Genomic DNA, 15,742 nt, shown 5'->3' with positions numbered 1-15,742 from the left:
AGACAATGGACAAATATTCCATCTGACTATCATAGATTAATATTAGAACATAGCACCAAAAATAAATTACATGTGGAGTTTTTATACTTAATATTATTAACCATAGTGACATCTGTTGTGTTACAGGTAAAAACTGACCCGTACATATTTATAGGATAGAGGTAAAAAAAAAAAGTCTGTTTCACAAAACCAAACTTTATTTTGCTCAAAATTGCAAATGCAAATATAGGCCCTGGTTTGTACATGTATGGCAAGTTTGTCATTTACACTGGGACCAGCTGGGACCAGTTTGTCGTTTCCAATCCAGCTGTTGCACAACACTCTTCTACCTTCAATGTTTGTCATCTCAAGAAAGATGTTCTCAACATATGGTGGTATAAAGAGCTCAAATGTTGTCTTGATGTCTTGAACATGTGACACAGCATATCTGGTAGGCCCTTCTTCATGATCATACTCAAAGTCATCCTCATTCTCAGACACATCTTCCTCAATATCACTTTGGTTTCTGTCTTCATCAATTTGTGAAGTGGGGGATGAAATGTCATCATTTTTGTATTTTAAGACCTCACTTTGAGCATCTTTGTCCCCAAAGATGCTTAAATCACATGTTCGGAAAGTTGTGTTGCCCTGGGATGAGGTGCCCCAAGGGGAGAGAGGTGTAGCGGAATGGGGAGGGGATGGGATATGGTGGGGGGTGTGGAAGGGTGGTGGGGGGTCTGGTAGGGTGGTGTGTTGTGGGGAGAGTGTAAATTGAGCCAAATTTGATCGGTATCCGATTGGTAATCCAACAACCCAAAACTGTTTAAATGATGCATGGATACATGCAACTACCAATATTCTTGGCGGGTCATTTTTGACCCATAACACCACAGATGTCACTTTTTTTTTTAGAGGCTTTTAGAATTTACTAAAATGGTGAAAAACTATTTTGTTGTGTTAAGATAGATGTTCCTGACAATATCATGAAGTCTTGTTCCAATCAAAACAAGGAAACTGTACTTTTTACACATTTTAAATGGTAAACGGGTCAAATTTGACCCTAACACAATATAAGGGTTAACCTACAATATAAATAAACTAAGTAAATGCTGCTGGCTCGTAGGCCCACAGAGCAGCAGAGGATAATGCAAACCTTGTAAAATATAAGCTAACCTAACGCTGCTGGCTTGTAAGGCCCGCTCAGCAGCTAACCATAGCTACCAAGCAATATGTAGACATCAGGAACCTGGCCTAAACAACAGCAGTATGCAGCATGTCATTGGGGTTCAAGTGGGCACCTTCCTTCACCGATGTTTCGTTAAAGGAACCGTATGTAAGAAATGTATTTCAATTAATCACAAAATGGCCCTGATATGTCACTAGACATGAATAAATCATGTTCATTTCAAATACTTATATCACTGACAACAGTGGTCCGGCCAGGATATTGTCATTTAAAAGTGAAAGTTGCAGCCCTCAACTGATGTTGATGTTGTCATGTTGTGTTTTGGCCTGAGGCGCCACCCTCAAGCTATCTACTAATCACGAAGTCAGTAGAGTTTCGTCATCCGGGTTGCCAGCTCTGCTCTAGTTACCGCAGCTGCAGCTACGAACGTGTCGGATAAAACATGTATAACGTTACGAAACCTAAAAGACCTCCGAAACGTCGTGACAAAGTCCGAAATAAAACAAGGATTTGTATAGGAGATGCCTTTGAAAGATAGAGACGGCTGAAAACGGAGAAGAATTTGAAAACAGACGCCAACGTTGCTAATTTTCTCCTGGACAGGTAAGATTCATCTATGTTTGGCTAATTTACTTGTACATAATGTAAATGGACATTTCAAATATTCACGACAGTCGAACAAAGTTATGCATGTTCGTGCAAAGTAACGTTACGTTAGCGCATACAGAGGAGGTGGGTCATCGAATTGAAAAGGTAAGGAATTGTTTGGGAAATAAAAACGGCGAGTCGTCATTGCTAACATTAGCAATGCATTATGAGCCCGTTTCTCTGTCATTATGCTGAAACGCCGAGGAAAACAACATTAGCACGTCGATTATGGCAATGTGAAACGTAATTGAGACGTATTGAATAGCCTAACGTTACCTCGGTAAAAATGATTCCTCATTCGTTCTTCGCGTATATTGTGGACTACAAATGCTGCAAGTTGACCTGTATGACCATTGCTAATGTTATTTAGTTACTCTCAATCTTCTCTGATGGGACTGAAAACAACCTTGTGATAGCCATTGGTGATATTGAACGCCGACATGGCGTAATTTGCAATTACACCGTTCTACAGTATTTTGAAAGTGATTGCAGTACCAGTTTTGGCCAGTTTTGGCCACAATCCTACATACGGTTCCTTTAAGTTAGGCCCACGACACCTCGAGAAGGCTTAACAGTGAAATATAATAGCTTGTTGTCTTTCAGGAAACAGAGATGAAAGAAATTGCACAATATACATAAGTACGTCATGTGTGCCCTGCATGAATGGAACTTATATGGATAAAGCTAATGGACGTATGCAGTGCTTCCCATGCACCAACTGTGATGCAGGTACATTTCTGTTAATATTATTTATTTATCAGTAGAAATGTTTTTCATTTTTTTCTGCATCAATAACATCAACTGGTGAATTTTAAGTCAAATCTCCATCAGACAAGTTAATTTACGCAGATGTTTAGTATGAATTCATAAACTGACTATGAATGAAGACTATTGTGTCACATTTTCTAAAGTTGTTCTAACCACTGAAGGTATCTTTAAATCAGAAACAGATTAAACACAATAGGAGTTTTGTTTCTGTATGTTTTGTAACTTCCATATGTGTTGATAGGTTCTGGTCTGAAGGTAAAGAGGTCATGTACACCAACATCAGATACAGTTTGTGAACCACTTGAGGGATTCTTCTGTACTGACTTAAAGGACCAATGTGAAGCAGCACAGAAACACACGGTCTGTCATCCAGGACAATACATCAAGGAAAAAGGTTGGTTTTCTAGTTTTAAATGAGAACAAAGTTTAAGGAAACTGATCTTTGTGACAGTTTGCTCATTAAAGCTGCACATGATGATTTCTGACCACTAGATGGGAGTAAAGAGCATCAAATGTCTAATAAAGGTGTTATCATGGAACTGCTCCTCAAAACTGAAGCCAAAGCGAGTAGAGCTCCCCCTGGTGCTGTTCTACTGATACTGTTGCTGCAGTATAGGTCATAAGCTCCACATCCTCCGTGTTAGTGGGCGGGACTTGGGCCGAATTAAAACACTATAATACACGTCAGTTTTTTTTTTTTTTTCAAGGATGGTTTCAGTCATTTTAGGTAGTTCATATAATGTTGATGCATGTTCAAGTGTCAATTTTTGGGATAAGTTTAGTATGAGTTAGTTATTGAGTCCTCATCAGGGACTCTTACTTGATGGTACATCGCTTCAATGTCGGAGATGAGTGCGATGTGTTCATGTCAAAACCTCGTCAGGACTCCAACCAGACCGTTAGTGAGGTCTGGACCCTGCAACAGTTCCTCGTTCAGCGACTTCCCTTGAAACGAAACGGCACAATCAAAAACAACCCGCAGCTTTCCCTTTTGTGGATGGGTCACGCCATGATGGGATATGTACCATACTCTGCCGTCGTTGCGGTTGGGTTCGTCTTCAGGAACTTACAATGTGTAGCCTTTGTTCAGCAGGTCTGACATGAAGGTCTTGTAGTCATCGTGGAAGCTGGAGTTCTTGGGAGTTTCCTTTTCAGGTTAGATGCTCGTTGCTCAGCAACACATTTGTTGTTTGGCATTACCACATTTTTGTTCCTGAGAGGCATCCCAAGGCTGTAGTGCCCATTGATTTTCTTGATTGTCTCAGTCACAGACTTCATGAACTGAACGACTTCCCACGACATTTCTGACTTCTCTTCACAGGCTTGCACCGGAAAGTCATGATTGTATTGTTTCAGCAGCATACTGTCCAAGCTGCTGACTGAGATTCTGTTGACTGAAGTCCTTTGACTGTAGTCGCTTGTCTTGTGGTGATCGTCACTTTTCTTGAGAGGGCCATTAACTACCCAACCGAGGATGGTCTTTACCGCGTAAGCCCCGTCATCTTGGCTGTGGATTATCTTCCACGGCTCCATCGCAGAGGGAGCGTTCATTGCGTCGATCTGTGGCAGCCTTACTTCTTTCTGCAGATACGGCCATCTTTCCAAGTCCTTCTCAACAGGAACATTGTGACGGAACAGTTTCAGTGGTGATACTCTGGCTGTGTCTATACTGGCCTAATCCTCCGGTCAGAGAAGACGCAGCAGCTTCTCTCCTTTAGATGACTTTATTGACCTCTATCCAACTGAACAGGACACTGTAGTATGAGTGTGTGGTTTGTGATGTCTGCAGAGGACAACAATAATAAACAATAGTAATGATAATTAACCTACTATACAGTAGCATTAATAACAGAATAACACAAATTACGGCAGACGTGTCATACTGCAAATCACCAGTAGGAGGCAGTGTAGGATCATTAAACAGCACAACAGCTTGGCGCAACAGGCAGGTCACATGACCAAGCTAAACTGAGACAGCCCCGTCGGCTACCGATCGGGTCAATTTGACACGCTAGCATCAATATAATCATCCCGTCCACCGCTTATACACCCTACAACTGCAGAGTCATCAGAAAATTTCTGTTTCTGACATGAGTTGTGCTGAAAGTCAGTGGTGTATAAGGTGAATAGGAACAGAGAAAGCACAGTGCCCTGTGGGGCTCACACACCACTCACCACCACATCAGACAGGACATGACCCAGACGCACGAACTGTGGCCTGTCTGTCAGGTAGTCAGTGATCCAGGAGACACCCATCGGCCGCAGCTTCTCACCCAGCAACAAAGGCTGGATGGTGTTGAACGCACTGGGGAAATCAAAGAATGTGATTCTCACTGAGCCTCCACCACCATCCAGGTGTGAGTGAGCTCGGTGCAGCAGATAGATGACAGCGTCATCCACCCCCAGACACAGCTGGTAGGCAAACTGTAGGGGGTCTAAAGAAGATCTCACCTGTGGCTTTAGGTGGGCCAACACCAACCTCTCCAGCACCTTCATCACATGGGACGTAAGGGCAACTGGACGGTAATCACTGAAGCCAGATGGGGACGACTTCTTGGGCACAGGAACCAGGCAGGAGGTGTAGTGAGTTTAGCTCCCATGGTCTGATCCTGGAGTCTCACCGCAGGGGGAGGAGCAGGGGGCATGAAATGTGGGAGCGTTGGCGTCAGTGGGGAGGTGTGGGGGAAAGGGGTAGAGGAGACAGAAGTCTTGGAGCTAAACCTGTTGAAGAAGGTGTTAAGCTCGTTCGCACGCTCCAAGCCTGCTTCTCCCCCCACAGCCCGTTATTTCCTTCATTCCTGACCACACCTCCCTCATGTTCTTCTGCTGGAGTTTGGCCTCTCTCAGCTTGTCCCGCAGTTGGTGCTGTACCCTCCTTAGCTCCTCCTTGTTTTCGGACCTGAAGGCTCTCCTCTTGTTGTTCAGCAGAGTCCTCTTGTCGCTAGTAATCGATGGCTTGTTGTTGGAATAACAATGAGCCGTCTGGGGTGTTATGACGGTATTCTCACAGAATTTAATGTATTCTGTGATGTAGTCCGCCATGCTGCTGATGTCTTCCCCATGAGGCTGGCAGAGTGTCTCCCAGTCAGTTCACTCAAAGCAGTCCTGAAGGGCCTCCTCAGCCTCTAGTGTCCACCTCCTTACAGTCTTTTTGGACACAGGCTGCCGTTGGACAAGCGGGACATACTTAGGAGTTAGCAGGACAAGGTTGTGACCTAACCTGCCGGGGGGAGTGGCACTGTATGCATTGAGATGACAAACATTGAAGGTAGAAGAGTGTTGTGCAACAGCTGGATTGGAAACGACAAACTGGTCCCAGCTGGTCCCAGTGTTTTGTTGTCACGGGTGTGGCAATCCACATACTGGGTGGAGTCTGTGAGGGTTCTGTCCAAGGTGACATGACTGAAGTCCCCATTTATCACCATAAAGGCGTTTGGCTGCTGCGTCTGCAGACGGGAGATGGTGGTGGTGATGACGTCAGCAGCCACTTCGGCCTCAGCTGATGGGGAGATGTAGATGGTGATCACTATGGCGGACGTGAACTCCCTGGGCAAACAGAGAAAGGTACCAAAGCCTCACCCCTTCACATCTGGTATCATTAAAAAGCCCTAAATGTCCTCTGTAGATAGCAAATATACCCACAGCATACCCACTTGTGATGCCTCCTCCATGTCTGCCACACTGTCTGTATATCATACTTAATATAACTCTTATTACACAGTGCAACAGTAACGTTGATCATATGGAAAAAGTAACGTCAACATGACATAAACGTTTCCTACTTTACGTGGTGGAATAAAAATTTCCAACTTCACACAGATGCGCTGTATTTAAAAGTATCATCCCTCTAAATTCTAAAACTTCAATATTACGTTTTAACTTGGGTGCCGGTTTGATAACCGTGACAAGCTCCCGCTCCCGTTAGCCTCGCTAACACACCGAAGCTATGCTGGAAGGCTACCCTAAGGTTAATTCATTAGCCGGCTAGTTATCTAATTAACTTCTGCTGCCAGGCTAGCTATGTTGGGCACAGACACTTTACATATAAATAATCCTCAAAATTAACTCAGTGAATAAAGTTCTGAGATGTTCTGTTAGGAGTTGCAGCAAAGCAGTCAGGTATTATTTGTATTTAAAATGATCAAAATGGACCAAAACCTCAAACACTGCCGAGAAGGAGTCATTAACTCCTCGCGAGGATCGGGGTTTGAGCAAACGAGGTCCATCGCTTTTTAGGTTTTTTTGCAGCGCATTTCTGAACTTGCACGTGATTTTTATTGAAAAACAAGATAATTTCAGCTGAGTTAGGCTTTAGTATGTTCCTCTTGTATGTATGTATACAGGTATGTAAATCAGTGTATAGTGTGTGAATGCCTATGTGCCAATGTGAGTATGCAAGTTAATCTAATGTTATACTAATCTTACCTTAAGCTTCACTCTCCCTCGTTCTAAATGAATGAAACTATGTAACATATGCAAAACTCTGCTCCTCTCAAAAACCCACAACCATCTGAGGGATTGTGCCCATTTATAAGCATTGTGAGCAGTGGCGGTTCTACATTGAATTACCTGATGGCTTTGACCTTTTTCTGTCCATCTCTGTTTATTTGACACTCAACAATCAAGAGATTTCCATCCCCCAGCGCTGTCACTCAAGACCAGAAGTCAAGACTAAACCAATTCACCTTGGTAACCACATAATCGTTTTGTATTACCTATTTTTATTTGACCATTTCACACAATTCATAAAAACAAAAATGTGCAGGAATTATAGGCCTGTATTTATAATATTATGAATGAAATGTGCGTTATATGGAAGAAAGTCAAGGTGTGATTGACTTTAGCCCTTTTATACAGTGGACCCCCCTACCGTCCTTCAATTTGGGAGAGACCCAGAGGTGAACTGTCCCCCGCGTCCCCCTTTCCCTTTCTCACACACACCTTCTCAGCAAGCAGGGGCGCCTGCAGCTGCAGGGGGCGACAATATCCCCACACAGATATGACAGATAATAGAAAACTATGTAGCGGCGCAGATTTATTTGTTTATTTTTTTCCAAGTGCTCGTGCCGCCCCCTTTGTGTCATGTAAAAATGCTGCCCCGGGCGACTGCCCGGTTCGCCCGTGCCTAAAACCGCTACTGATTGTGAATTTGACAATCCCGTGACACGTCGCCGATGACGGCCAATACGCGTGTGACGTAATGAAGCTTCATTTGGGGAGTCACGTGATTTTTCAACTGATGAAGCGAGGTATCGAAACATCTTGTCGCGATACTTCCGCTTTGAATGCTCGACACTGACGAAGAAGAAAAGAAGAGAATCTTTAAACTGACTGTTCTTCTTTTGGCGGAGTCAACGCATCACGTAAGCCCTTTTTCATGTTGTTCTTAACGTTAACTCGTTGGTTTCTACGTTTTTTGTTGGATTTTGGTTTCTACGTTGGTCGTCGTCGGTAAGTTCCTCATGGGTCGATATCTGTATAATTATGACTCATCTAATAGGATTCAACTTCTATATATGACCTGTTTACTCTAAACACCGTCTCTGTTCTCCAGTACTATGGCTCGTCTCCCTCTTCATAATACCAGGGTGGAGTTGTCGAACAAATAAGTACGACACGAGTGAAGAACAGAGTTGTAGGATGTAACACACCCGTCAGAAACTAAATCCTCCATTTTGTTCAGACCTTGTGTTCAGCACTCAGACAAAAGTAATTTTAAAATGAATCTATCCGTAACAAAACCACCATAAATCTGTAAAGGAACATCATCAAAAAGATGCACGATAAAAATACGCAAGCCATATATATCCATAATGCTCTTTTTATTTAGTTTACCGCCCCCCGCGTCCCATCACTGGACAAGCGGTTAATTAAATTCAATTCAAATTTATTTATATAGCCTCAATAACAATACAAATCGTGAGCAGAAGGCGGCAACCTCCGGGTCTGAAAATTGAAGCCAATGCGGAAGTGCAAAAAACTGCAGTTCATCGAGTGACCGCTTGAGGCTGGCTCCAAAAGGGAGCAAATCCCCATAGACCCCCATGTTAAAATGCCCAACTTTACAGTCAATGAGCAGAACCCAGCTCATATGGAGGAACCCATCTGCCTAAGGCCAGTCGGGTACAGACAGAAGAAAGAGAGAAGAGAACAGCAAGATAAACATACATCTGTCATACAGTAGATACACATATCTGACCAAAGCATACATGTGGAATCTTAGGATACAAACTGATGATATTACATGAAAGTTTGAAAATGTAAGAGGAATCACAGGCAGGTCTGAGAATTGTTCATTCAGGTAGGAGTGGATAACTGCAGGAGGCCATGAAGACTGGGCAGACTGATGAGACCACGACAACAGATGTAGTATAGTGCTCCACAGGAAACGCACAACTCCAGGCCAGAGATACTCACAAGGAGAGGGGGGAGGGGGGGGGGGAACAGTAAACATTCTACATAGTGAATGGGCAAGAGCTCTGTGCCAGAGAAAAGAAAGTGGAGGATGCGAGAGAGGAGAGAGAAGAAAGAAGGAGGACACGTGTTTGGTGCATCGTCCCCCAGCAGCCTAGGCCTATAGCAGCATAACTAAGGGATGGTTTAGTCCAGCCCTAACTATAAGCTTGATCAAAAAGGAAAGTCTTAAGCCTGACCTTAAAAATAGAGAGAGTGTCTGCCTCCCAAACCCAAACTGGGAACTGGTTCCACAGGAGAAGAGCCTGATAGCTGAAAGCTCTACCTCTCTCTTCCTCCCATTCTACTTTTTGAAAGTAGGTTACAGAAGAGGAAGATGACTCAGTTTCAGGCAACGTACAAAGGGCTTTAGAAAGGTGGTAAAATACAAAGAAAAGAGGAGCTGATTGAGAGAATAACATGAGTCTGCAAAACTGTCATCAAAGCCAAAGCCAGTGATATAAGATATAAAACACATTCTGGTTTTCTTAAGTCTTCTTTGTTCACTACACAATTCCTCATGTGTTCCTTCATAGTTTTGATGTCTTCTGTATTAATCTACAATCTAGAAAATTATAAAAATACAGAAGAACCATTGAATGAGAAGGTGTGTCCAAACTTTTAGTGAAATCTATAAACTGAAACTCAACTGTATAGTGAATGTACACTGTTATTGATATATGTAACTGTAACTACAATGTATAACCAGGATTCCTGCTGGAAAATGCAGTTTTTGTAAACCTTTAATTTTTCTTACAGACGATGTTCTGATGTCTTTGATGTTCAAACTCACCTCATCCCAAATCTCACTGAGATGTCTTCAGGTCAAGAAAAGTTTTACCTGCTATATAACAAGACTTCAAGAAGTACATCTTGGAGAACTTCAGTTTTTCTGGTAAGATTCTTTACTGCAGAAAATCACAGGATAATAAATCCTAATGCTCCTCCTCTAATCCTCCTAATCCTGGGAGATTCTTTCTATTAGTGGGATAGAAGCAGTGGGGTTGTTCTTGAAGTCCTGTTTACATCTCACATGCATCCAACAACTCAAAGTCAACTGTATGTTCTCTAGTTACCCTCTGATGAGATATGCTGTAGAGCAGAGTTCAACCAGTCTGAACTAGAGATGCACCGATTACAGTTTTTCCGGCCGATTCCGATTTCCGATTTTTCATTGAGTTTGACCTGCCGATACCGATTTTAGCCGATTCCGATTTCATTTTTTCTAACCACTTTACAACACACACAAAGATTTATCTTCTCTTCTTTAATAGAATATTAATATTATCTTTTCTTTAATAGAACGTTTTTTGAACAGATAATCGCTATCACTATAAAAATAGAACTATATAAATTACTCCTGGTGTGGGGGAAAAAAAAATTTAATATTTGATTTACATAAAAGCTTTTTATTTGTTTTCTTCCTAATTGTCCTTGAAATAGTGGTCAAGAACCCCCCCCCCCCCCCCCACCCCCACCACAAAAATGGTTTGGCCACTGATCACAATTTGATGTTGCCGTTTGATTTGAAGTTCAGTACGCTCAAAATGTCCGGTCAGCATTAGTCCGGTGCTCAGAAAAGGAAAGAAAAGAGAAAAAGAGAAGAAAATAGAGGCCTTAAAGATTTTCTTAACAAATATTTAAAAAAAGGTGGTGACGGTGAAGCTGGGACTAGTAAAGTGAACGTAGGTTAGAAACAGCGCAGCCAACGTTTACCAGCCTTGTAACGTAAGCTAACAGGCTAGCTCTAATGTTAACGTCCATTAGCTTGTATAAAAGCCCGACACAACACGTTATCTTTGACAGAAACAGTTGAGTTTGGTAGCTCCGTCAGAGAGGATGAGACAGAGAGGAGAGAGATCCGGCTGCAGTCAGGTGACAGAGAGAGTGATGCGGGAGGGGCCCGCTGTCCCGGAGCGGCGGAGGGACAGAGTCAGGCTACCGTTGAGAGAAGAGAGAAGATCGTCTAAGATTATCTCGTCCCGGGCCCAGGCAAGACTTTCAACTGGCCTGCGTGTGATGCTGATGTTGCGCGATGTAAATGCGAGTGCATTTGTCCGGCAAAAAATCGGCATATGTCAGACTGACCGGCCGGTCTCCGGTCATGGCCGATCACGTGAAAATCGGCCGATTCCGGTCACCAGCCGATATATCGGTGCATCTCTAGTCTGTACATTCGGTAACACTGTGTCTTAGATAGAAAACTCCTCCACCATAACAGTACAGAATGAATCCTCTCTGCATTTACAGACCAATCTATTCTATAGTTTAACTTGTATTAGTGTTAAATAACACAAATACCAACAACTCTTATGTGACAGTGTTTGATAAATGACCTGTAACAGAAACTTTCATTATTATAGTAGAACTGGTTGTCAGATGAGTGACGGGATATTTGTTCCTTCTCTTTAATTTTAGGAGTTGATTTTTTAAAAGTCAGTGATTTAACCTCAAAATCATGATATTTATGTATATACTTTAACAAATTTACAGTGTTTTAAGAAGAGACTGACCTCCCGTAAAGAATGCCTTCATCGGTTGCTTGTGCAAGCTTCCTATTATGATCCAGACATGTTTCATTGTTAAGAAAAGTCAGAGGGGAGAGATGGACGGATCAAAGAAACATGAGATGATCGTTTTTATGACGTCGTTTCTTTTAACTTCTCTTCACAGATAATTGTGATGAAAGTCTTGTGCTGTCAAACCCTCACATGTAATCCAGAGGAGTATCAGATAGACAATAGATGCTGCCTGAAGTGTCTACCTGGTAAGAAAATACATTAATGTTTATTAATACTCCTTTTTTTATTTGCCTTCATCTGATGATAGTAATACTAACGTCAGTATAACAGATAACAGTGTATGAATCTTTACTTAGCATGCAGCATGCTCCTTACCCTGAAGATTATATTTCAGTTGAATTAAAACAAAAAGATTGTTTGAAATGAAATTGCTGGTTGTTTTTTCAACAGGAACCAGTGTTAAAAGAGATTGCTCTAGTTTAGAGTCCATAAGTACGTCATGTCTGCCCTGCATGAATGGAACTTATATGGATAAACCTACTGGACGTTTGCACTGCTTCCCATGCACCAACTGTGATCCAGGTACATTTCTGTTAATATTATTTATTTATCAGTAGAAATGTTTTTCCTTTTTCAACTGGTGAATTTTAAATCAAATCCACATCAGACAAGTTAATTTATGCAGATGTTTCCTATGAATTCATAAACTGAAGAGACTATTGTGTCACATTTTCTAAAGTTGTTCTAACCACTGAAGGTATCTTTAAATCAGAAACAGATTAAACACAATAGGAGTTTTGTTTCTGCATGTTTTGTAACTTCCATATGTGTTGACAGGTTCTGTTCTGAAGGTAAAGAGGTCATGTACATCAACATCAGATACAGTTTGTGAACCACTTGAGGGATTCTTCTGTATTGACTCAATAAAGGACCAATGTGCAGCAGCACAGAAACACACGGTCTGTCATCCAGGACAATACATCAGGGAAAAAGGTTGGTTTTCTAGTTTTAAATGAGAACAAAGTTTAAGGAAACTGATCTTTGTGACAGTTTGCTCATTTAAGCTGCACATGATGATTTTTGACCACTAGATGGGAGTAAAGAGCTAAAAGTCTAATAAATGTCTTTATCATAGAGCTGCTCCTCTGAAGTGAAGCCAAAGCAACTAGAGCTCCCCCTGGTGGCTGGCTGCAGTAAAGTAGTAGTTTTAAATGAGAACAAAGGAAACTGATCTTTTTGACAGTTTGCTCCACGTGTTGATTTCTGACCACTAGATACAAGTAAATAAGCACCAAAAGTCTAATAAAGATGTTTCTATCCACCTTTACTGATGTGGTGCAGTAAATGAGTAGCACTCCAGTGTTTTTTAGGTTCCAAAACTACTTTGTCATATTAATCCTGTGACAGATTTAAGACAAATTTAACAAGCCATCATGTGGACGTTGCTCAGTTGTCCTGTCATATTGGAGTTTAAATAGGAACGTCTGTGGGTGTTTATCCACCTGGAACTCACACCTGAAACTGGAGGACTATCTTTTCATCCTGTTTCCTTTTCCCAATGAATGATACTCAAATGACTAATGGTCTGAGACTACAGACTCATGTTATGAACGAGGCTCTATGTACTTAAAAATAAATAAATAAAACATTACTTCACTGTTCCGATGATTAATGGTGTAATTTCAGGTGTTTTCTCATTCTAAAGCCTGCACTCTAATGGTGTCTTGATATCTGAAGATTTCCTGTCTTTGATTGTAAAACATTGTTCTTAAGTTGTAAACATTACAAGACAATTTGTCATTTAAACGTAATTAAACATGACATGAATATACTCATCTAGACCATGTTTCTACGTTAGTCTGACTCTTCATAGATTAATAAACCACATTCCAACACATTACTTACTCATTAATTCATCTCTTCATACTTTAGACTGAACTAGTTTCAACTTCCATATAACTTGTGTCTGTGCAGGCTCAGCCTCCTCAGACACTGTGTGCTCTGACTGCAGTGATGGAACATTTTCAGATGGAACATTAACATCTTGTCTCCAACACACACAGTAAGTAAATCTTCACATCACACATGGAGACACATTTATTTTTTTATAATAACCATGAATTTGTTGTATCTGTACATTTCTCTATAAAATGTCCCTTTATTGTTCCAGATGTGAATCAATGAACCTTCAGCTGATAACACCAGGAAACACGTCAACTGATTCTGTATGTGGAGGACAAACTTCAAATGTTGTAAGGACCATCACTGGTGTGGTGGTTTTATTAGTCATTCTAATAGTAGCAGGATTGTGCTACGTCTACAGAAAGAAAATATGTCCAACAGGTAGGTTTCATTTATAGCAGGAAAATGTTCTTCTTTTCTATGTTTTGTCACATCTTTGATGGATGATAATGTTTTCTGCTGAGTCATGACAGTGCTGGTAATTATGTTTTTCACTGGTTTTGTTCAATTATAGTCAGAAACAGAAATGCAGACAACTCCAGAGAGGTATGTTTATTTCTCACTATTTGGTTATGTGCACTGTTACAGATCACAGCACTGGGTTTATCTAAGGAATTAAAGTCTTTTTTTTTTGTTTTTTTTTTCTTCCCAAAAGAATGTCCAAGGTACACAAGAACCAGTCCAAGAATCGATGCCATTCTCAGAGGAGGTAAGAAAGCCGGTGTTCTTCAGTGAAATGTTTATTAACTGAGGATCGTCTGGCTGTGTGATGTCTCTACAAATGTTTCTGCTTTAAGTGAATGTGTTTCTCTCCTCAGGATGTTGCTGTGTAACCAGTCTAAACTCTCAGATGAAACCATTCTCTGTGGAGTACGTTTCTTCCAGAATCCAGTTATTATACGTTTGGATGCTGTCAAATTATCTTTTCAGAGAACAGAAAAGACAGATCAGTAGATCAACTTCTGTCTTGGAACACCCTGCCTCAGTCCACATGAACACCCTGCTGACAGTGACATAGAGACGCTTTATTTTATTTGGAAACTGTGTCATGTATGAATGGTGACTGATTGTTGTATTACATGAATGAAATCTATTGATGCCTTTGCATGTGAAAATACCGCATATGCCTGTTATAACAGTTTAAATATAAGCTAGTTAGCCTTAAAGTATTAGTAAACATTTCCTAAAATATCACAGACATTTCATTTTTTCATTTTATTTTGTATTTTGCCAAAGTTTGAGACTGTCCTGGTTGGACCTGTGTGCCTTAGCAAAAAAGTTGAGCATGGAGAAATGTAAGTTGTTGCACTGTTTCTAACTTAAGTTTTAACATTTGAAGTTCATTTTACTTGAAGAAAACAAAATGGTGACGTGGTGGTTAGCACTGATGCCTCACAGCAAGAAGGTACTGCTCCTTTCTGTGTGGAGATGACATGTTTTCAGTGTGCCACCCACGTTGCCACAAGCCGTTACAGAAAATATAATATCTTTATGTTTGTTTTTTTTTGTTTTTTTTATCTTTGTACTCTTTAGATGTGGCATACTATTTTGCTGTACTGATGTAATGACAATAAAGCATTTTTCAATATGGGACACTGCCTCTGTGATTTTACATCAGTGTAGAGACTTAAACCTTAGTTATAAATACTTTTAATAATATCTGAAGATACTTCACAGTAACAAAATACCTCGAGGTCAGTGTCAGTCATAACTGTACCGTCAGGAAACCGCTTGTGTTACCATGACTATTATATATTCAATGTATGTATGGATAATATAAGAATAAAACCCATTGTTTATACCTGCTTACAGGTTAGTGAGTTTGATCTGTTTCACTTGAGTCACTTGAACCAGTAGAAGAACAAGTTAGAGAAGTTGAATATATAAGATTAAAACACAAATATAAAAATAGAAAGAATTGCAAAAAAACAAACCAAAAAAATAGAAAATATTTTCAATAGCTTTCTAATCAAAAACAACCAAACCTGAATAAAAATAATTCAAAGTGTCATCATATCATGTGAATAAAATATATCAGTCACTTGTTTACTGTAATACTTAAGGGGCGGACTTACCATTAGGCAAACACAGGCAATTGCCCGAGGCCCCGAGATTTCCAGGGGCCCCCACACGTCTCATAAAAACTGATTAATAAAAGTTTCTTCGATTTAAAGCACTTATTATTGGTGTAGTCTTAATTCGAGCTCTTAAAAATACATACAAA

The 15,742-nt window shown here is 40.8% G+C and overlaps 1 protein-coding gene across 1 annotated transcript in view; it reads left to right on the top strand.

Moving 5' to 3' along the window:
• The window catches only part of LOC311493726 (tumor necrosis factor receptor superfamily member 14-like), a gene marked incomplete at its 3' end in the record, with an annotated part of 59,975 nt that overhangs the window by 43,140 nt on the left and 1,093 nt on the right, over positions 1-15,742 (top strand). The window contains exons 5-9 of the mRNA XM_084552498.1: positions 13,531-13,618; positions 13,727-13,808; positions 14,033-14,064; positions 14,174-14,227; positions 14,337-14,388. Of these exons, the coding sequence (XP_084408624.1) occupies positions 13,531-13,618; positions 13,727-13,808; positions 14,033-14,064; positions 14,174-14,227; positions 14,337-14,388 (308 nt within the window). The remainder of the gene's footprint in view (positions 1-13,530; positions 13,619-13,726; positions 13,809-14,032; positions 14,065-14,173; positions 14,228-14,336; positions 14,389-15,742) is intronic.

This window comes from Chelon labrosus (genome assembly GCF_963514085.1).
Source record: "Chelon labrosus genome assembly, chromosome: 10".
NCBI classification, from domain to species: domain Eukaryota; kingdom Metazoa; phylum Chordata; class Actinopteri; order Mugiliformes; family Mugilidae; genus Chelon; species Chelon labrosus.
This window is presented reverse-complemented; position numbering and strand designations above follow the sequence as displayed.